This window comes from Carcharhinus amblyrhynchos, chromosome 10 (genome assembly GCF_965287045.1).
Source record: "Carcharhinus amblyrhynchos chromosome 10, sCarAmb.v2.hapA, whole genome shotgun sequence".
Lineage (NCBI taxonomy): Eukaryota > Metazoa > Chordata > Chondrichthyes > Carcharhiniformes > Carcharhinidae > Carcharhinus > Carcharhinus amblyrhynchos.
The window spans coordinates 81,076,186-81,097,893 of NC_137333.1; the positions used below are offsets into that span (position 1 = coordinate 81,076,186).

General features: G+C 41.5%; 1 protein-coding gene across 2 annotated transcripts in view; it reads left to right on the forward strand.

The window, feature by feature from the left end:
• Nucleotides 1-21,708, forward strand: part of nbeaa (neurobeachin a) — an 825,376-nt gene that overhangs the window by 279,114 nt on the left and 524,554 nt on the right. For both annotated transcript variants that reach the window (XM_080197464.1, XM_080197465.1), the window contains exons 20-23: nt 590-713; nt 2,953-3,145; nt 8,011-9,027; nt 19,347-19,567. In XM_080197464.1, the coding sequence (XP_080053590.1) occupies nt 590-713; nt 2,953-3,145; nt 8,011-9,027; nt 19,347-19,567 (1,555 nt within the window). The remainder of the gene's footprint in view (nt 1-589; nt 714-2,952; nt 3,146-8,010; nt 9,028-19,346; nt 19,568-21,708) is intronic.

Sequence of the window (21,708 nt, forward strand, 5' to 3'; positions counted from 1 at the left end):
TGTGCAACTAGGGAATTTTCACAGTAACTTCATTGCAGTGTTAAAGTAAGCCTACTTGTCATACTAATAAATCAACTTAAAACTTAATATTCCAGTTGATGTAATAGTTGAATGGGAAGATCCCAGAATAGAACCCTGGCTCAAAATACTGTAACTTCTACTTTATTTAGAAAAGGTGGATGAATAGCATCATAGGACTGTTAAATTATTATTAACAGCAAGGGGAAAAACATGAAAAATTGGATTATGCTACAATACTTCCTCACTTCCCCTTTGCTTAACAAATACACACAGATTTTAAAATTAACATGGCCTCAAATAGTACAGGATACACATTGGCTGGAATTTTACTGTCCTGCCCGCAAGGGAGTCAGAGCAGGCAAGGGGCAGACCATAGAAAGGCCATTGACCTTGGGCAGGATATTCTAGTTTCAGGGCGAGCAAGGCTGGAAATTCCTGCCCATTGGGTTTTTCAGGTGGTTTGACGCTCTGTCCAGGGCCCACCTGATTTACGTTATATCTGCAAATCACTTAGTTTATTTATATCTACATGTAATTTCATGTGTAATTTACTATATCTTTCTTTTAGTGATTCTCAAGGTGGTTGCCACTTTGTTGAAAAATTCTACACCAAGCAGTGAGCTGATGGAAGTTAGACGTTTATTTTTATCGGATATGATAAAATTATTCAGTAACAGTCGGGAAAACAGAAGGTATGTAACACAGCTGAGAAAGACTGATTTATGTATACCTTTTGACTTTTACATACATGTCATGTATTTCAGTAACTCATATACCTGCACGGCAAATAAATTTAGTTGAGCTTGTCTGACGATATGTGTGTGTGCTTATGCCCTCTCAAATTTTCCTTGTTGAAAATAAATTTTTGACCTGTACTTTTTTCTCATGTTTTCTGCCTCTCCATATTTAATGAGCTACATTTTTTAATTTTTTTGTTTTTATTTCTTTCACTCCTTGATTTCCTGGACATCCATCTATGTGCATTTCAAATTATTTGCTTAGACATAGTTTACACACCCACAGCAACTGATTGCATCAAATTCCTGTCAACTCATGACATTTTGGTTGCAATCGTTCATTTTCACTTAGGAAATTAGGTATTACTACAATTGTATTCCTGTTATTTTTCTCTACGTGAGGATTCCCAATTCTGGCAGTCTATTTTTTGATGGATTATTTGTGATCAAGTGGTTTTTCTCTATACCTTTTCCAGTTCAGTTAAAAACATCCTGTAGTAATTCCAAAAGTTATACAATACTCTTGATATAGCTAATCAGCATACCATAAGTTAAATTGTGGCCTCTTTCAATTTACATTACAGTATCCAGCACCCCTTTTCACTTTAGACAGTAACCAATACCTGAGGCCTTATTATAGTGTAGATTTTTTTCCCCGATTTGCTTTTAAATATATTTTACTATTAATCATATGATCTTCCTTCTTAATAACCCATTAATTATTTCTCGGCTGATTTTATACTGAACAGCATCAAACCGCAACTGCTCGTTGTCCACCCAACTCTCCAAACAGCTGTCGTTTGTCAATATCACTGTACCAAATTACCTGCTGCGTACACGATGGTATTTGCAAACAGCTGCTGGGGGTGATTCTCCCGGCCCGCTGTGCTGCTCACGTAGTGCAGCTGGCCGGGAGATATCAGCGGGGGACCTGTAGCGGGATCGACGTCCAGCCAATTGTGACTTTCCTGGACCTTTTTTTAATGTACTCAACCTCAAGCCGGAAATCAGTATGAGACTGATTACCATATTAAAATTGACATTTCAATATAATTAGCTAGCCTGGGGCAGTGTGCGCTGGACACACTCGTTTCTCCCACGCCCACTTAGAGAGGTTCCCACCTGCAGGGATTAAAGCTGATCCCCAATAACGAGGACTAGACATGACCATCCCACTGATGGGTATAATCACGGAGGCCAGCACACAGGGGTGTGGAGAGGTCACGGCAATTGGGAAAAGGCGGGGAGTCGGAGATGACATTGGGAAGTAGGTGAACATAGAACATTACAGCGCAGTACAGGCCCTTCGGCCCTCGATGTTGCACTGACCAGTGGAACAAATCTAATGACCCTCTAACCTAAACTATTCCAATGTTATCCATATGCCTATCCACTGACCATTTGAACGCCCTTAAAGTTGGCGAGCCCACAACTGCTGCAGGCAGGCCATTCCACACCCTTACTACCCTCTGAGTAAAGAACCTACCTCTGACATCCGTCCTATAATTACCACCCCTCAATTTAAAGCTATGTCCCCTCATAAATTCAGGAGACTGGCAATGGGGTCGGGGTGGAACTAGTGCACATGCACCAATCTCCCCACCGACAGCTCGGCATATATGCAGTAACCCACTCATTCATGGAGTCCCGGAGATTCATTCCACTCATCTCACCCAAAAAACAGTAGGAAAATCTCCCGTATTCCCGCCTATGGGCACTTGGTTTTCTTTGGGAGAATCGCAACCCCCACCCCAATGCCGCTTCAGTCCTCCATTCTGTTATTAACCCCAACTTTAAACAAGACGTCTTATGATTTCTTTCAAAATAAACATCCTTTGCATCAATTTCTTGATGAGGAAAATTACAAAAATTACAGCTCACATTTCCAGTTTCTGAAGTCTTTTCTATTTAATTAATTTTTCACTCTATTGAACAATACAGTGAAGTTGAAGATGCGTAAAGTGTTTTAGTTGTGTGGCTGGCTACTAAAATTAAGGTTGAGCTGAAAGGTGTGGTTCTCCTGAAATGTATCCTGATATATGTATCTATAAGCAGCCATAGCTGAACTTTATGTCGATGACCAAGGACTGTTCTTGTAGGTTTACTAAATTAGACACAGATGTTGATGATGAAACAAAGAGTGTATTGATTGAAATCTATTCTATAAATGCACTTTTCTACTGTGTTTTTTTAGGTGTCTGTTGCAGTGTTCCGTTTGGCAAGATTGGATGTTCTCCCTTGGATACATAAATCCAAAATGCTCAGATGAACAGAAAATCACAGAGATGGTGTACAACATTTTCCGTATTCTCTTGTATCATGCAATTAAGTATGAATGGGGCGGCTGGCGTGTTTGGGTAGATACTCTCTCAATAGCTCATTCCAAGGTAGGGTTTGTTTAGTTGTAAAATTAATTTCAGTAAATCCGCAGAGGTTGTCTATAAAAGTAAATGTTCAAATTCTGTTGTAAAGTGCATTCCTATTAATCCATTGAAAGGTCCTTTCTATTGTCTTCTGTTAGGCTCCATTCCCATTAATAAGTCCTGCTGTACTGACACTAGAGTAGTGGACAGCGACCTAGCTTTTAGTTGAGAGCAATTACTTTATCCTACAATACTTTGATAAAATTCAGCTGACTATACTAATCAACATTTATGAACTGAAAACTATAAATATATAATGCACAATGTCGTGGGCAGTTCATTGTCACCCTCTTCTGGTAAATTATAAAAATTGCAATGTGGCTGTCTTGACATCTTAGCTCTTTCCTCACACTGTTCATTCCATGAATAATGGTTCATTCCATGTCTTGATTATAATGCAAATCAGTTTTATTATTTTGACAGTTTCCTTTTAGCATGTTCTGTATTTTTAAAAAAAAGCTGTAAACCAATATACTATGGATATTAAATCAAATTCTGCTTGTATCTTTGGTTGATGTTGTCTAGCTGCTACAGCTACACTTCCAGCTTGGATTTCATAGTGTTGTCTTTCCCCGTTGTGTTCGAATTTAATAGTTGATATTGTGTTATTCATGCTAAGTTTTCATTTCTTACATTGTCCTCCACTCAGGAGGAGATAGGATAATAGACTTAAAATAGTCTATTCTGATTAATAAAATGCAATTTAACTGTCTTCCCTTCTAGTATCTTTTTTGAAGAGAAGATGTGAAGTATTTAACCATCAGGCAATGAAAAAAAGATTGCTCTGTCAATCCAGTTTCTAGCCTACTTTAAGCCTTTTTTAAATTGTTTGATTTATTTTACATATGCACCATATATAAGTTTATACGTATTTTTGGATTCTGTTGCCATAGCTGTTATCAAAACAACATGAATTACAACAGCACTGCTCTTCAAAGATTTTCCTATCTTAGATTATTTTCTGAAACTGTCAACAATTGTTAGCATAAAATAATGTAGTGTGCATTAATCTTGTAATAAAAGTTAGAGTATCTGTTGGTAGTGATCCTAGTCCACACAGAAATATTGTTGGTATTGAAGTTTTGAGGGATGTGGAAAAAGTTACCCAATTTTGGTTCTACCTTAATTAGCTGGCTTTCTGAGCTATTAAAGTTAGAGTTCATTGACCATTGGCAAATTGGCAAGAACAATGGTAACATAACTCAAGTTTCCCTTTCTAGGCTGAAAATAAGGCATCTTTCTCTGCTTATCTATTCTTCCTTTCTTTTTAACTTCTAAAGTCAACTGAAAAAAGTGTAACCTTTTCTCACTGCACTTTATCATTTGCCTCATTAGCAAGATGCTAGGCTCCCAAACTATTAAACAGTTGATCAGAAACTTATTTTAAGTGTGTTGTAAGGTGTTAGGCCTATGGTCTTATTAAGGTATTCATAACCTTAGCTAGCTCAACACTAAGAATTTATGAATGACTAAAAATTTATACTTCTGCTTCTAGTTTCTGTGCTTCTGCATACATAGGTAAAGGCCTAAACTAAAAGCTGCCTCAATGCATGCTTCTACACATGGCTCTGTCCAACACTACTCAGACCCCTAGGTGCGGGCCATATGTTCTCTCACATCATTGTGTGGGCAGTACTGTACTCAGTCCCACATTATCCCATTATGTACCAGACCATTATACTGAGGTAAAGTTGGCCGTAGGCTATCCTCCTTAATCTGAGGCTTAGCACACCTCAGGCGAGAGGCAAAGTTGAGAATGTGGGCATTCATGAATAATTACAACTCCGTCTGTCTTTATCTCACATATTTATAAGTTATCACAGTTTACCCCATCTATTTACATCCTTACTGCTACCCTATTTCCCCCTCAAGTCTCTGAATTCATAGGCCTTATAATCCTTTCGTAACTTATTCTCACTATTGATTACTGGGCTGTTTCACTGCAGCAAAATTTTGTTGAATTGAAGGCTGGTCTGGCATCTGGGTCTCTTTTCATTCTCTTATTCTATTCTCCAGCATTGAATTGTTCTTTGTCAGTTTCCCAGTTGCAGTAATAGTTGCAGGTTGGTTTTTATGAGGCAGAAGAACTCTGCATAACTACAGAGATAGTGGATGCACTGGCAATAATCTTCCAATAATCCTTAAATTCTTGAGAAGTCCCAGAGGATTGGAAAACTGCTAATGTAATACTCTTAATCAAAAAGGGAGGGAGACTGTAGTAATTCAGCCAAGCACCAGTTTTCCATCATCAACATCCTTTATTGTGCACCAAAGGAAAGCGCCACAGCTGCGGGTTCCAGTCAGGTAGTCTTCACCTCAGGACCTACAATTTTGGTCCAGGGAAAGTAACAGGCTTAAAACCTCCGCCCGCTTACTGCTTCCTACTGTGCAAGCCTCTGCTCGCTCAGTAAGGCAAGCTGTACTCCATGAAACCCAACAGGGTTAATGGTTGGTAATTATGAACAACTGTAGATGTATTGATAGAATATCTTCACACCAAATATGATCACTAACCCTTCCTTATCCAAAATGTCCTGAAAATATACACAATGGACTCTCCATCCTGTCTTTCCAGAGATGTGAAAGCGCCACACCAATCCCATACAGGAAGTTAATAGAAGTTCTTGGATTCTGGGGAAGTGCCGGAAGATTGGAAAATGGCTAATGTTACGCCGTTGTTTAAGAAGGGTGCCAGGCAAAAGGCAGGGAATTATAGGCCGGTTAGTTTAACGTCTGTTGTAGGTAAAATGTTAGAATCCGTCATCAAGGAGGAAATAGCGAGGCATCTTGAGGGGAATTGCTTGATAGAGCAGACGCAACACGGTTTCGTTAAGGGGAAGTTGTGTCTGACAAATTTATTGGAGTTCTATGAGGATGTGTCTATGGCGGTGGATAGAGGAGAGCCGGTGGATGTGGTCTTTCTTGATTTTCAGAAGGCATTCGACAAGGTACCTCACAAGAGGTTATTGCAGAAGGTAAGGGGACATGGAGCTGGGGGTAGGGTGTTAGCGTGGATAGAGGATTGGTTGTCAAATAGGAGGCAGAGAGTGGGGGTCAATGGGTGTTATTCGGATTGGTGGATGATGACTAGTGGAGTGCCCCAGGGGTCGGTGCTGGGGCCTCAGCTATTTACCATTTATATAGATGATCTGGAGGAGGGAACCGAGTGTGTGGTGTTGAAATTTGCTGATGACACCAAGATTGGTGGAACGGCAAATTGCGCGGAGGGTGTGGAGAGTCTGCAGAAGGATCTAGATAGGCTGGGCGAATGGGCCAGGAACTGTCAAATGGAATTTAATGTTGGCAAGTGCGAGGTGGTCCACTTTGGTAGGAATAATGGTAGGAAGGATTATTACTTACGTGGCGAAAAACTGCAGCAGGCGACGGTGCAGAGGGACCTCGGGGTCCTTGTGCATGAGTCGCAAAAACCCAGCCTGCAGGTGCAGCAGGTGGTCAGGAAGGCGAATGGGATGCTGGCCTTCATAGCGAGGGGGATTGAATATAAAAGTAGGGAGGTCTTGCTGCGGCTGTATAGGGCATTGGTGAGGCCGCAGCTGGAGTACTGTGTGCAGTTTTGGGCGCCGTACTTACACAAGGATATTTTGGCCTTGGAGGGAGTGCAGAGGAGGTTTACTAGGCTGATACCGGAGTTGAGGGGGTTGAGCTATGAGGAGAGGCTGAATAAACTAGGCTTGTACTCGTTAGAGTTTAGAAGAATGAGGGGAGATCTCATTGAGACGTATAAGATGATGAATGGGATGGATAGGATAGAGGTGGAGAGACTTTTCCCGCTCAGAAAGGACAGTAGGCTAGGGGGCACAGCCTCAAGATAAAGGGGGGGTGGTTTAGAACGGAGTTGAGGAGGAACTTCTTCACTCAAAGGGTGGTGAATCTCTGGAATTCTCTGCCCGTTGAAGTGGTGGAGGCTACCTCGCTAAATATTTTTAAGACGCGGGTTGATGGGTTTTTGATAAGAGAGGGGATTAAGGGTTATGGGGAGAGGGCGGGAATGTGGAACTGAGCCATGACAGATCAGCCATGATCTTATTGAATGGCGGGACAGGCTCGAAGGGCTAGATGGCCTACTCCTGCTCCTATTTCTTATGTTCTTATGTTCTTTCTTAGGTTAGAAATGGGCCAGTAAGTTAGATGACAATTACGGACATTTAATGTTAGAAAAAGCCTTGGCCTGTGGAGCTTATTAGGACCATCTCCAATATTTTTGTACCAGATCCTTATACTACAAAATAACACACCCTCACCTTAAGAAAAGTCTCATAGCAAGGTGAAATATTGGCTAGAGGTACAAGATTTTTTGGAACAATCATTTGCTACCATGTTAACTAACGAGAAGAGTACTGCACCAATTTTAACAGGTCTTTTTAAGGTATTGCTAAAAATGAAAAAGATTTGTTTTGGACTGAAGGCAAACCTGTGAAATTTGATTTGTCATACATCGAGTGCATTGTGTGACAAATCTATTTTGTGGCAATGTTTAATTTTGATTCAGTTATGATTTACATTCCTGATATATAAATTATATATAAACTGACAAAGTAAAATTATGATTCCTAACAGTTTTACAAGTAGATGGACTTCAAGTTTTTCTTTAACTCCTGACCAGTACGTGTTTCTTTTGATTAAAATGTTTTAAACTGATGCTCATTGTAGTTAAGAGGCAAAATCCTTGGTACTAATTGTAATTCAGATTTAATTGCATTTTTTCAGAATTGCAAGCAGATTGTTTTAAAACAGATTTGAATGAGTTAATCCTTTTGATATATGTAACTACCATTGATTAATTATAACTAACATGCCTGTTTCCAAAGGTCACCTATGAAGCTCACAAAGAATACTTAGCCAAGATGTATGAAGAATATCAAAGGCAAGAAGAAGAGAACATCAAAAAAGGAAAAAAAGGTAGTGTCAGCACAATTTCTGGCCTTTCAGCTCAAACAGTGGGATCCAAAGGAGGCATAGAGATCAGAGAAATTGAAGATGGTTCCCAGACTCAGAGCCCAGAAAGTGAAACTGACTATCCTGTCAACACAGATTCGAGAAATCTCTTAGTTGAAGCAAGAATACCCAATAATGGAGCAGGCGGTTCAGACAGATCAACAACTGGAGTTCATGTGGAGGTTCATGATCTCTTGGTGGATATCAAAGCTGAGAAGGTAGACGCCACTGAAGTAAAACTTGATGATCTAGACCTGTCACCTGAGACGCTGGTAGTTACAGAGAATTGTAACCTGGTAGAGGTAGAATCTTTGTTGGACAATGTTTATACCTCTGCAGTTGAGAAACTTCAGAACAATATTAATAGCACTTCCATTCCTCAACAAAGGGAGCAGAGAGACAGTGGTCCCTTGATATCACTGGTGGATGAAAAGGATGATGAGCCTGTTAATAGTACCTCATTTCTCTTTGATAAAACAACAAGCCAACAGGAAAAACTACTGGCTGAATTGCCTACTACTGACAATCTTTCCATTACAAGTGTGGCAGAGAATCAAATACATATGAGTGCTAATGACGATCTGGGGCTGTTAGCTCATATGACTAGTAATTCAGACATTACAAGTCCAAAATCTATAATTGAGGATAAGGATTTCAAAATCCCAACCAATTTTGAAGAAATGAGTATCCTGTCTGAATCTGATGGAATTGTTCCAAAAGTAATGGAATATACTGAAATGATTGGCACACCCATTGATTCAGAACTATCTTCAAAAAAAGCTGCTAGTAATTTAGATGCTGCTAGTACAGTATCTGACACTGACAGATCTGATGATGGCAAAGAAGCAGGGAAGGAAATCAAAAAGATTCAAACCACCACTACAACCCAGGTAAGATTTATAAATTGCATCTGTTTTGCTGATGCTGTTATTGCAAACATGGGCTATAATTTTTAAAATTACAAATTAGGATTTAGCACTTTTTATTTTCTTTGGATTGTGAGTGGAATGTACTTTTGTTTGCCACCTATTCTACATTTATACTTGTTTATGTTCTTTAGTGTTGCTGTTTGCCATGCAGAGAGCAATGTTTAATGTGAGGTTAAGGGCAGGAATTTACCTCTGCTTAATGACTGTTTTGTGGCAGGAAAATGCCATAAAATCAGACTTAAAGTGGCTAGCACGAATGACACCGGTTTTTGCAACTGGCCTAGTTTCATGACACCCAGATTTCCATCGTGGTCAACCTTTAGCCGGAAATGGGCTGGTTAATTTATTTAAATTTATTAAAATAGGTATTTTGAATGTGTTTAGAGAGCCCGGTGCTCAATTGTCTGGGCTCGCTTGCCTTTATGACCTTGCTGGGAGAGGTTCTCTCTGGACGTGGAAAACACCTGCCCCCATGAATGGGGAACAGTCATGTTGGAACGAGAGGCCATTGAGGCTCTGCGGAGAGGCCGAGGGAAAAGCGGGGTACCCCTTGGGCAGTGTCAGACTGGCACTACCAGCCTCACACCTTGACAATGTCATCTTGGCACCTGGGCATTGCCCACTCTGCACCTGGGCAATGCCCACAGGACAGTGCCAGGGGATGGGGCCAATGGGATGTTGGGCTTGTGGGGGCAGTTCCACTGGGCAGTTTGGGTGTGTGGGGCCAATGGGATGGAGCCTGTGAGGTAGGGGTTAATGGTGGATGGAGTCTGTGGGGGCAGTACTGAGGCAGCGCCTGTGTGTGGGCAAGGCATGTGGGGGAAGGACCAGTGGGGCTGACCTTGGAGGGAGGAGGTCACTGCTACTCTGCATGCGATCGGTGGATGAGAACGCTGGGGCCGCAATCGGTGGGGGAGGGAGATTTCCATGATCAGTGGCGGGGGGGGGGGGGGGGGGGGGGGCAGGGGCAATGCACCTTGGGCCCCCATGATTGCGGGGGGCTAGGTGGGTGCTACTTGCAGCTGCCTGCAGTAGCAGGGGCCTGATGGCCTCCTTTTGACTGTCAGATGCCTGCCACTGTTAATGCGCATGTGCAACACCAAAGGTCTACACATGCGGGTTATTTGTCTCTACAGGCTGTTGGGTGTGTTAAGTCCTGCCCACTACCTTCTGTAGCAAGAAGCGGACTCACCAAAAATTTTAATGACAGAGTGCATATGATTGGGCCTGAAAATGTGCCCAAAAATGGGTCTGGAACTCTCCAGGTTTCATACCCGCTCAAAAATTTGAAAACATCTCGTAAAATTCCGTCCTAACAGTTTCATGACATCCAGAATTAACCCTGCAAAAAAACTACAGACTAAGCTTTTCAGCCTTTGCATTACAGATGCCAGACGTGTATTGTTGACCGAGGTATGAGGAAACTATTCATCTTCCGATTCACCTCCTTCCCCGCACCCCCTTAGTCTTCAAGCACTCATTGGTATACTTATAGATTTGCTGCTTATCCTTTGTCAGTCATTTGGATGCTTCTAACCAATGAATACAGAACAGATTCCCCCCACCCCCCCCAATATCACCTTAGTTTGAGGCTGTCATTTAGTTTATCTCATGCAGAGGATCATTTGATAGGCCTCATCAGACACGTGTGCAGATAAGAGGATATAAGGAACTATCATATTGACTTTGGAACATCAACATGGAAGCCTGATTCAGGAGACCTCAATGTTTCTAGGAGCCCTATGTCTTATTCCCATAGGAAGAAGGAAAATGGCTTTCTGCTGAAGGCCGTACAACATACCTACTATTTCTATAAGAGTTCTATAATCTAAAAAATACAATTTCTTAACACAATGCGTTAGGAATCATGTTAACTTTTAGGTTTGTTTTGCATATTTGACTCATCCAGCGAAATATTGTGGATGTAAAACCAGAATTTAGCAATAGCTTGCAGAGAAATGCTGTGTCAAAGATAGTTACAGAATAATTTGTTTAAAAAATATTAATTCACAGGATATGTGCATTGCTAGTAAGGCCAGTAATCTGGCCATCTCAGATTTCTCTTGAGAAGGTGGTGACAGACACCTTCTTGAACTACTACTATGTTAAGGTTCCAAGAACATCCCTAACCCCAACACTGTAAGAACCCAGAACCTAAGTGCAAAAAAACAAGGATGAAGCTTTTCATATTCATCTTCAGTTAGGGGTTTTAAGTGCATGAACCATCATGGTCTTAAGTTTCTACTATCACAGATGTTCATTTGAAGTTAATGACAGTAACAAACAATAGCTGAACAAATGGGATTTGGCAAAGATAATGGAACCCAACAACTTTCCAGCTGCAGTGCTAACAGACTGTGTTCTAAAACTAGCTGTATCTCTAGCCAAACTTTTCCAGCAAAAGTGCGAAACTGGCATCAACCTGACAGTGTGGAAATATATTTTAAATGTATTTTTAGTGGGACGTAAGCATTGCTGCAAGGCTGCCCATCCCTAATTGCCCATCTGTGAATTGAGGGGCGTGCTAGGCCACTTCCGAGTACAGTCCACATTACTGCGGATCTGGAATCAAATGTAGACCAAATCAGGGAAGATAAAGGACGTCAGTGAACCAGATAGGTTTTTATGACAATTGATGATAGTTTCATAGCCACGATTACTGAGACCAGCTTTCAATGTCCATTTTATTAATAATCAAACTCAAATTCTACTAGTTGCCAAGGTGGGAATTGAACCTATGTCACCAGGACATTAACTTTGGCCTCCGGATTGCTAGTTTTGTGACATCACCACAACGCCATCATCTCCCCATAATTGTCTAGGTATGCCATGTCCAGATGCATGGTGCTATTCTTCATGCTCTTTGTTCGTTACTGAAACAAGATTGAATCCAAGCAATAGTAGAGTGAGGAATATGCAGGGCTATGAGGTTATATAAACTGTGGTGTAATTCTAATTCTGTTGATAGCCATGTTTTGAGCAACTAGATCTAGGTTTGGTGCAGTGCTACTTCTGCACAGCGCATTGCATGGTGTCATCAATGTGGAAATGGCACTTCCATGAGATGTATTTAATGGTTACTTTTATCAGTGCTGCCATGGATGGGTACATTTGTGAAAATAGATTGGTGAGGACAGGTTTGTGGGTTTTCCCATGTGTTGGTCCCCCTCACCATCTATGCTGAGCCCAATCTGATAATTATGTCCTTCAGAACTCAGCCAGTTGGGCAAGCAGTGGTGCTGCTAAGCTACTATTGGTGATAGACTTTCACCCACCCAGAATATGACTGTCATGTTACTTGATTAGCCTCCAGGACAGCTCTTACACTTTCAGCACAAGCCCCAAATGTTAGTGAGAGGAACTTTGCAGGGTCAACTGGATTGTGTTTGCCTTTGTGGTGCACCTAATTCAATACCCAGGCCAATGCTGAGTGGTCCATCTGATTTTATGCTAATTCACAATTTTTCCTAGCCATTAGATGCAACCATATGGCTAAATTCATTTCACTAAAGCCATCAGCAAAGTGCAGATAGTATGTACCTACATCACCCAAGGGATGCAAACAACAAATTGCTTTAAATCACAATCTTTATCTACTTTGTAACTTGCACTTTTGAATAAAAAATAGGTGGTAGCATGTTTGCGACATGCTAATATTTGATGGAGTAACAAAGGTCGACTGCCTTATATCAGTCATTGTTTAAGAGTTAGCTTTTTTCTAATTTCCTGTCCCACTTTATCATTTCATAAAGGGGCATGCATGCGGCAGGTTGTAGTGGGCTGCTCTTGGACGTTGCTTCGGGAGTTGCCTATTGCTTCATGTCGTTAGTGTGCTTGAACTGGACCACCTCGAGGGCAACATGACAGCTCAGAGACTATCTCTGTTGCTGTGCGGACACATGGATTTGGGCCTGTGTCTGTGGGAGTTTGCACGTTCTCCCCGTGGTTGCGTGGGTTTCCTCCAGGTGCTCCGGTTTCCTCCCACATCCCCAAAGATGTGCTTTTAGGCTGATTGATTGGGTACTAAATTGTCCCTAAATTGGACCTCCCTGATCCTCGCACATTAGGCGTAGGCTAAAATCATGAATAGGACACTGAGACAGTGGGACGGCGGCGCGGGCTCGTTGGGCCGAAGGGCCTGTTTCCCGTCTGTGTTGTTCTTTGTTCTTTGTTCTTTGTTCTAAAGCATGATGGTAGCAAGGATGACGGAAAATCTATGTTTATGATGATTTTAGGCTTCGTAGCATTTAACTGAGGGAGCAATAATTTCCCTAACCAGATTAAAGAAATGTAACTGTGCTTCCAAGCTGGCATGATTGCTCGTGGGCACAAGGTTATTACAAATCAAAAAAAGACTAATGCTTTCTTCAGTATTATTTGTTCAAAAACACTTCAGGTTCCATGTGTATGCTGACGATAGCCAGCTTTATCTTAGCACTCCTCCTCCTCCTCCTCCTCCTCTGGATCCCATGCCCTAAGAGGGCATAGGTGATCATGGGCTTCCACTGGATTGGTCCATGATTATGCCTGGCAAAGGACTGCTGTGATTTGCCATTTCCTTTTGCAATATGGCTGACCAGAAAGCTCTTCTTCTTACTGCCTGCCGTCAGCTACATTGGAAGGACACATAGGCTGATAATCAACCTATTTGGAAGTATTATGAACATACTCTCTGTAGTCATCAAGTTCTGAAGTGGGATTTGAACCTAGACCTCAGGCTCAGGTAGTGACATGACCCACTGTGCATCAAGACCTCCCTCACTTTCTCATTATTTCTCTCAATCCTTCTGCTTCCTTTGATTTGTCTTGTTTCTTGTCCGACATCATAAAATCAGACAACGCAGAAGAGGCACTTACGCCTAGCGAGTCCACACCAACACATTTGAAATACCGGAATTCCCACCTAATCCCATCTGCCAGCACTTGGCCCATAGCCTTGAATGTTATGATGTGCCAAGTGCTCATCCAGGTACTTTTTAAAGGATATGAGGCAACCACTTCCACCACCCTCCCAGGCAATGCATTTCAGATGATCACCACCCCCTGGGTAAAAAAGTTTTTCCTCTCATTCCCCCTAAATTCACTGCCCCTCACCTTAAACCCATGTCCCTCATGACTGATCCTCCAACTAAGGGAAATAGCTGTCCCTTATCCACTCTGTCCATGTCTTTCATAATCTTGTACACCTCGATCAGATCGCACCTCAATCTTCTCTGCTCGAGCCTATCAACCTCTCTCTTGGCTTAAGTGTTCCATCCCAGACAGCATCCTGGTAAAGCATGGCATGGTGGCACAGTGGTTAGCACTGTTATCTCACAGCGACAAGGACCTGGGTTCAATTCCGCCCTTTGATAACTATCTGTGTGAAATTTGCATGTTTTTCCCGTGTCTGTATGGACTTCCTCTGGGTGCTCTGGTTTCCTCCCACACTCCAAAGATGTGCGAGTTAGATTGATTGGCCATGATAAATTGTCACTCAGTGTCAGGAGGATTAGAAGGGTAAATATGTGGATAGGGCCTGGATGAGATTGTTGTCGGTGCAGACTCGATGGACTAAATGGATTCCTTCTGCGCTGTAGATTCTATGAATCTCCTCTACACACCCTCCAGTGTAATCGCATCCTTTTAATAACATGGCAACTAAAACTGCACAGTATTCTAGCTGCGGCCTCACCAAAGTGCTATACAACTCCAACATGGCTTCCCTGCTTTTGTAATCTATGCCTCAAATGATAAAGGTAAGTGCCATTTTCACCACCCTACGAACATGCCCTTTTGCTTTCAGAGATCTGTGGACAAATACGCCAAGGTCCCTTTGTTTCACATAACTTCCTAATGTCCTACCATTCATTGAATACTTTCTTGTCAAATTACCCCTTCCAAAGTGTATCGCCTCACATTTTTCAGGGTTAAATTCCATCTGTCAATTCTCTGCCCATTTGACCATTCTGTCGATATCAGTTTGTAGCCGAAGACTCTCCGCCTCACTGTTAACCACCCATCTAATCTTTGTGTCATCTGCAAACTTACTAATCCTACCTTCCGCATATTTATCAATGTAATTTATATAATTGACGAATAATAGGGGGCCCAACACAGGTCCCTGTGGTATGCCACTGGACACTGGCTTTCATTCACTGAAAGAAGTCTGATGAAGGAGCAGCGCTCTGAAAGCTAAAGAGTGGGAACTCGCCACTCACCTGACGATGGAGCAGTGCTCCTAAAGATAGTGGCGTTTACTACCAAATAAACCTGTTAGACTTTAACCTGGTGTTGTGAGACTTCTTACTGTGCTTACCCCAGTCCAACACCAACATCTCCACATCATTCCAGCCATTGAAGCAGCCTTCTGTCATCATCCTCTGTCTCCTACAACTGAAATTAGAAGTCTCAGAACACCAGGTTAAAGTCCAACAGGTTTATTCGGTAGGATAAGTCCTCAAGTGCTTACCCTAGTCCAATGCTGGCATCTCCACATCATCCTACCAATGCCCCATACAATTGCAGCAAAACATTCCTATACCTATAACTAAATCCTCTCACTATGAAGGCCAACATACTACTTCCCTTTTTATTGACTTCTGTACCTCGCGCCTTCAGTGGCTGATGCATGGCGACTCCAAGGTCTTGTTGAGTATCCACCTCTCTCAATTTGCTTCCATTAACATAATAATCTGTCTTCCTATTATTGTTACCAAAGTGGATAACCTCATATTTATCCACATTATATTGCATCTGCCATGCAGATGCCCACAAACTCAGCCTGTCCAAATCACACTGAAGCATCTTTGCTTCCTCCTTATAGCTCACCCTCCTACCCAACTTTGTATCGTCTGCAAATTTGGAGATAATACATTCAGTTCTTTCTTTCAAATCATTAATATATAATGCAAACAGTTGGGGTCCAAGCACAGATCCCTGTGGAACCCCACTAGTCATTGACTACCATTCAGAAAAGGAACCATTTATGCAATTTGCTTCCTATCTGCTAATTAGCTTTCTATCCATCTCGTGAGTCGTTCATCCAGACTTGGAGACTTATCCACTTTTAAGGCTGCCAACACCTCCAGCACCTTGTCCTTCTCTTTGTCAATTTCCTCAAGAACCTACGATTTCTCTGCCTGAATTCCATCCCATTGTCTTCATTCTCTTGGGGGAAACAGATATGAAGCATTCGTTCAGCACTCTACCAATGTGCTCTGGCTGCAGCCACAGATTGCTTTCTTCGTCCCTAATGGGCCATACTCTTTCCCTGGTTACCTTCATCCCATTGATATACTTATAGAATATCTTGGGATTTTCCTTACTTTTACCAGCCAGAGCTTTTTCATATCTCCTCTTTGCATTCCTAATTGCTTTCTTAAGCCCCACCCTGCACTTTCTATACCTCACTAATTTCTCCATTGATCTACTCTCCTTGTACTATTTAAAAGCCATTCTTTTTCTTCTCGATGTATCTCTGGTCATCCATGGTTCTCTGGGCTTGTTATTCCTACCTATCACCCTTGAGGGAACATGCTGGGCTTGCCCATTCCCCATTTCCTTTTTGCATGCCCACCACTGCTCTTCTTTAGATTTTCCGCTTAGTAGCTGTTCCCAGTCTACCTTGGCCAGATCCTGTCTTATTTTACTAAAATCCGCTCTTCCCCAATCCATAATTTTTTTAAGCTTTTCTATTTCCTGACATAACAAGCTTAATTTGTACAAGTTGTGATCGCGATCACTAAAATGTTCCTCAGCACCACCTCAACCACCTGTCTGGCTTCATTCTCCAGCACAGCTCCTTCCCTTGTTGGATCCTCTACATATTGATTTAAAAAGTTCTCCTGTACACATTTCATGAAATCTACTTCATCCAAGCCCTTAACACTTGTGTGTCCCAGTTAATGTTGGGAAAGTTGAAGATAATATATAAAAAGTTAATGTAATCACCCTATTGTTATTTTTATCTATAATAAACACCTAACAATGTGGTTGACCCTTTTTCATTCCTAAGCTCTACCCACAAAGCTTTATTTGATGTCCTCTCCAATATATTATCTCTCCCTACTGCAGTTACTGACTCTTTAACTAATAATGCAATGCCTCCTCCTCTCCTGTCTCTCCTTAAGATTCTATGTCCTAGAATGTTGAGTTGCTAAATGTGCCCTTCTTTCAATCATGTCTAGATGATAGCTACTATATCACAGCTCCACATCTCAATCATTGCCCTCAGCTCATTCGTTTTATCTGTTATAATTCCTGGTGTTACAGTAGGGGCAATCCAGCCTGGCCTTACTCTCTTGAAACTTTATACAACTGCACTCGCTCTAACTTGTTTATGTTGCTGTATGATACGATGCTGCTAACAGTCTATGTCCCCTCTCCCGACCAAATTAGTTTAAATTCCTCCCAATGCAGTCGCAAAATGTCCCACAAGGATGTTAGACACCTTCTAGTTCAGATGTTCCATTCGTACAAGTCATAAGAACTAGGAGCAGGAGTTGCCATCTGGCCCCTTGAGTCTGCTCCACCATTCAATACGATCATGGCTGATGTTTTTGTGGACTCAGCTCCACTTACCCACCCACTCAGTGTAACCCATAATTCCTTTACTGTTCAAAAATTTATCTATCCTTGCTTTAACAACATTCAATGAGGTAGCCTCAACTGCTTCACTGGGCAGGGAATTCCACAGATTCACAACCTTTGGTATGAAGAAGTTCCTCCTCAACAAGAGAAATTTCTTCCAATTAAATATTGGGAAATTCAAAGGCATTGTCTTTGGCCATACCACTTGCATATTGCTTGATCTCCAAATGAAAGCCATTTTCTATATAATATGGTACAATGGTCTTATTGTTATAAAGCAACACGTCATAAACCTGTCATGAACAATGCCACTAAAAATCTACCAGTAGTGTCCCAAATGCTTTAATATATGTATACCTGTGGACAAATGTTTACACTTTTACTGGCTTGACAGTTGGGTTAATTGGCAGCATGTCACTACTTTCTGTCGGATGTTCTATTAAGTATTAGATTTTCAAACTATGGCAATTTAATTTCAATTTTGGGGGTTGCAATTCTGACATGTTGGGCCCGATTCTCCCAAAAAAATTCTAAGTGCCGAATTGACAGGAAAAATGATGTAATTCATGATTGTTTTTTAGTAGGAGTTCAGATTTGAACCTCCCACACTCTATGCACTACAGAGGTCACAATCATGAATATCATTAAAAGCTCAGAGAGGTGGGGCTAGATGCCACTCCCACCAGCAAACTACCCCACTCAACATGCCCCAGTCGCTGGCCCCCCTCCAGCCGTGATCAAAACCCAATGTGGTGGGACCAACCACCCCCAGCAATCACCTCTAAACCCACATTAGACCCCACCCTCTTGGCACTGCCTCATGCCTGATGGACAGTACCATGGTGCCCCCTGGGCATGGGTACTTTGCCCCTTGGGGCACAGGTTGGCACTGCAAGGGTGCACATGCCCAGGGGGCATCACCCTATTACCACTCGACTCCTGGGGGGGGCCCTGATTGCCCCCCCTTCACTCCAGCAGGTCTCCCGCTAGTTCCCCGAATGTGCGGAGCTACTCTAAACCCCGCCGGAGTGAAATACTCCCAATAGGGTGGGAGTTGCTATTGGGCCCAGAGAATTCAATCCCGGGCCTGATAATTACATTTAAATTACATTAAAAACTGATTAAATTCACTCACCTGATTTTCCCACTGGTTTCCAGCATGGTTTCAACCATGCCTGTGATGGTGGGTGACAACGCATGCATCCCACAAAATGGTCGACATGCGCACCTCCCAATCCAATGCTCCAAAAAACTAGCTGTCGCGATGGGAGAATTGGGCCCATTGTCTGTTTAAGACTTTACAGTGCATAGAATATATGTAACTGGTTGAATTAACAATGAAATGTAGTAGATTCTATCTAGGTTTAATTTTGTAATTTGATTAGAAATTTTCTCAAATTTACTTCAATAACTAAATCCAGTTTAAATTGAATGGTAAGCCACAATTTTCAGTATGTTTTAGGTGGTAAGTTTTTAAAAAATTATTTGCTATAATTGAATATGTAATGGATATACCATGATACTGCGCTTCTCTGCTGTATTTGTAATTTTTGTTTTATTTCTATCATAATGTGGTCTATTCTATATTTAGTTTTTTTAAAAAAAAATTTGCTTAGACAAATAGTCTGAGTCTTTTGTGGAGGATGTTGAAGATTTATTAATTTTTAATTAATTTAATTATTTAAGATTTAATAATTTTTAATTTATAGGCTGTTCAGGGACGAGGAGGTGGTGGGTTACAAGAAAGAGACCTTCGTGTTGACCTGGGTTTCCGAGGAATGCCTATGACTGAGGAGCAGCGACGACAGTTTAGTCCAGGACCACGTACCACCATGTTCCGCATCCCTGAATTTAAGTGGTCCTCCATGCATCAGCGTTTGCTGACAGATCTGCTTTTTGCTTTGGAAACAGATGTACATGTTTGGCGGAGGTGAAGACACATTAGTGTTTTTTTTAATAAAGGACAGTAGAACTTGAATTTAAAAACAATATAGAAAATAAATAAATTGTATTTGTATAATCCTATTGGTATCCTTAATATGTCACAAAATGCTTTGAAGTATACTGTTGTTATTTAGGCAAATGTAGCTAATTTATCCAGAGTATAGGTTCACAAATAGGCAATGAATGACTGACCTGTTGAAAGGTTTTTGTGGTGTCGGGTAATTGTCCATGTGGTTTAAACTGCTGCACGTGCACATGGGAATGAAAAGTACTGTAAGAGAATAGGTAAGTGGGGAATGTGGCGATCCTACACATCTTACAACAGAACTTCAATCTATTCAAATTCAGTCTGCAAATTTAACGTTCTGTTACATTTTGTGTGAACTTTTTCTCACTTTCTGTATGTACATTTGTGATGGATGATTCTCATGTAAGCTCATTGCTCTATGCAAGTTGCCCAATACATTTTCACAAGTGGTCCAGAATGCTTTCTAAAAATCTGTCAATATTCCTTCCTTAATAACTGCAATTTCTGTTGTCCCAATACAAACAACTATATAACAGTTTAAGTAATTACATGTTTCACAACTGCCTCATTAAACATTTCCATTAGTCTGCATTTTATATTCTTACTCTGTCACAGGATGTTTTGGTGTTACTGTTTAGGCTAGTGTTTGTTGCCCATCCCTTATTGCCCTTAAACTGCTGCAGTTCATGTGGTGTAGGTACAGCCACAGTACTTTTAGGAAGGGAGTTCCAGCATTTTTACCTAGTGACGGTGAAGGAACAGCAAATTAGTTCCAAGTCAGGACGATGTGTGATTTGGAGGAGAACTTGCAGGCGGTGTTCCCATGAGTCTGTTGTTGTTTTCTTTCTAGGTGATAGAGGTTGCAGGTTTGGAAGGTGCCCTTGGAAAAACCTTGGTGAGTTGCTGCAGTGTAGCTGGTATACACTGCTGCCACTCTGCATTGGTGGGAGACGGAGTGTATGTTTAAGGTGGTGGATGGAGTAACAATCAACTGGGTTGCTTTGTCCTGGATGATGTCAGGCTTCTTGAATGTTAGTGCTTCACTTGCATCTTTAAATAACTTCATGACGTTTTAATTGAAATTGAAGGCTCTACCAAATGCCAGGACTTGCTATTTTTGTGCATAGCAGTAACTCTGTGAATGGATTGTACATCCACAGTATGCCTAATTTCATAGAACCAGTACTGTTCAATCAGTTGTACTGAAACTCTTTGCCAACCATAATTGAATAATTTTACATGTCAAAAGGTAAACCAGATGAGATGTTGTTAAATTGCTCGCTGAGTTTAGTCCAAAATTCCAGGAGGTTATGTAGTCACTGTACACTGCCCTAGTCTGACACATCTTCAGTACCTTGTCTATCTCTGACCAGATGTAAAGGCAGCTTTGAGAAGAGCAATGGATAACGACTGGATAATCTACACCATTCTTGTAAAGAGGTGCCTTGGAAGGGCTTTCTTATATCTTATTTTAGATTGTTCGATATGTGGTACATTTGGAAACCTGTTTAGTAGTTTCCAAAGCCAGATACTAAGAAATCCACCGAAGAGAACTTCTTGTATTTCAATTTGTCACTGGGACAAATCTACTCACCTGTTTCCAGAGAGGTTGGGTGCAGGTTAGAAATTGCCATGAATTCGGAAATCCGCACAAATGCGTATGATTACTGCAAGGTTAACTAAAGCTGTGAAATTCGTCAGCAAAGGGCATTATCTTCCCACTGTACATACAACTGAAACCATCTGTGTTCTACATGGTTATGTGCCGTCAAGTGGTTTAAAAAAAACTCATTAAATGAACTAGCTCTTCAGGTCCAATTAATAAGCTGGGCCAGATAATCAAGATCAACAATGCTCTAATGTGCTCTCTGCTTTCCCTGGTGTAGGTATTGGCTGGTTGAGTCTGCATTGGAATGTTGACTTTATCCCAGTCATTCATTGCCAGGCACTTAGGAAGGCCATCACATTTCGGTCATTAACTGAAAAATGCAAACTTAAACCCTTACTGTCAGGACAGCAGATGCCAGGGACTCTTCACAAAAGCAGCCCAATTCACCACAAAATATCAAAGTACATTCCCATTGTCCTTGTGACCACAG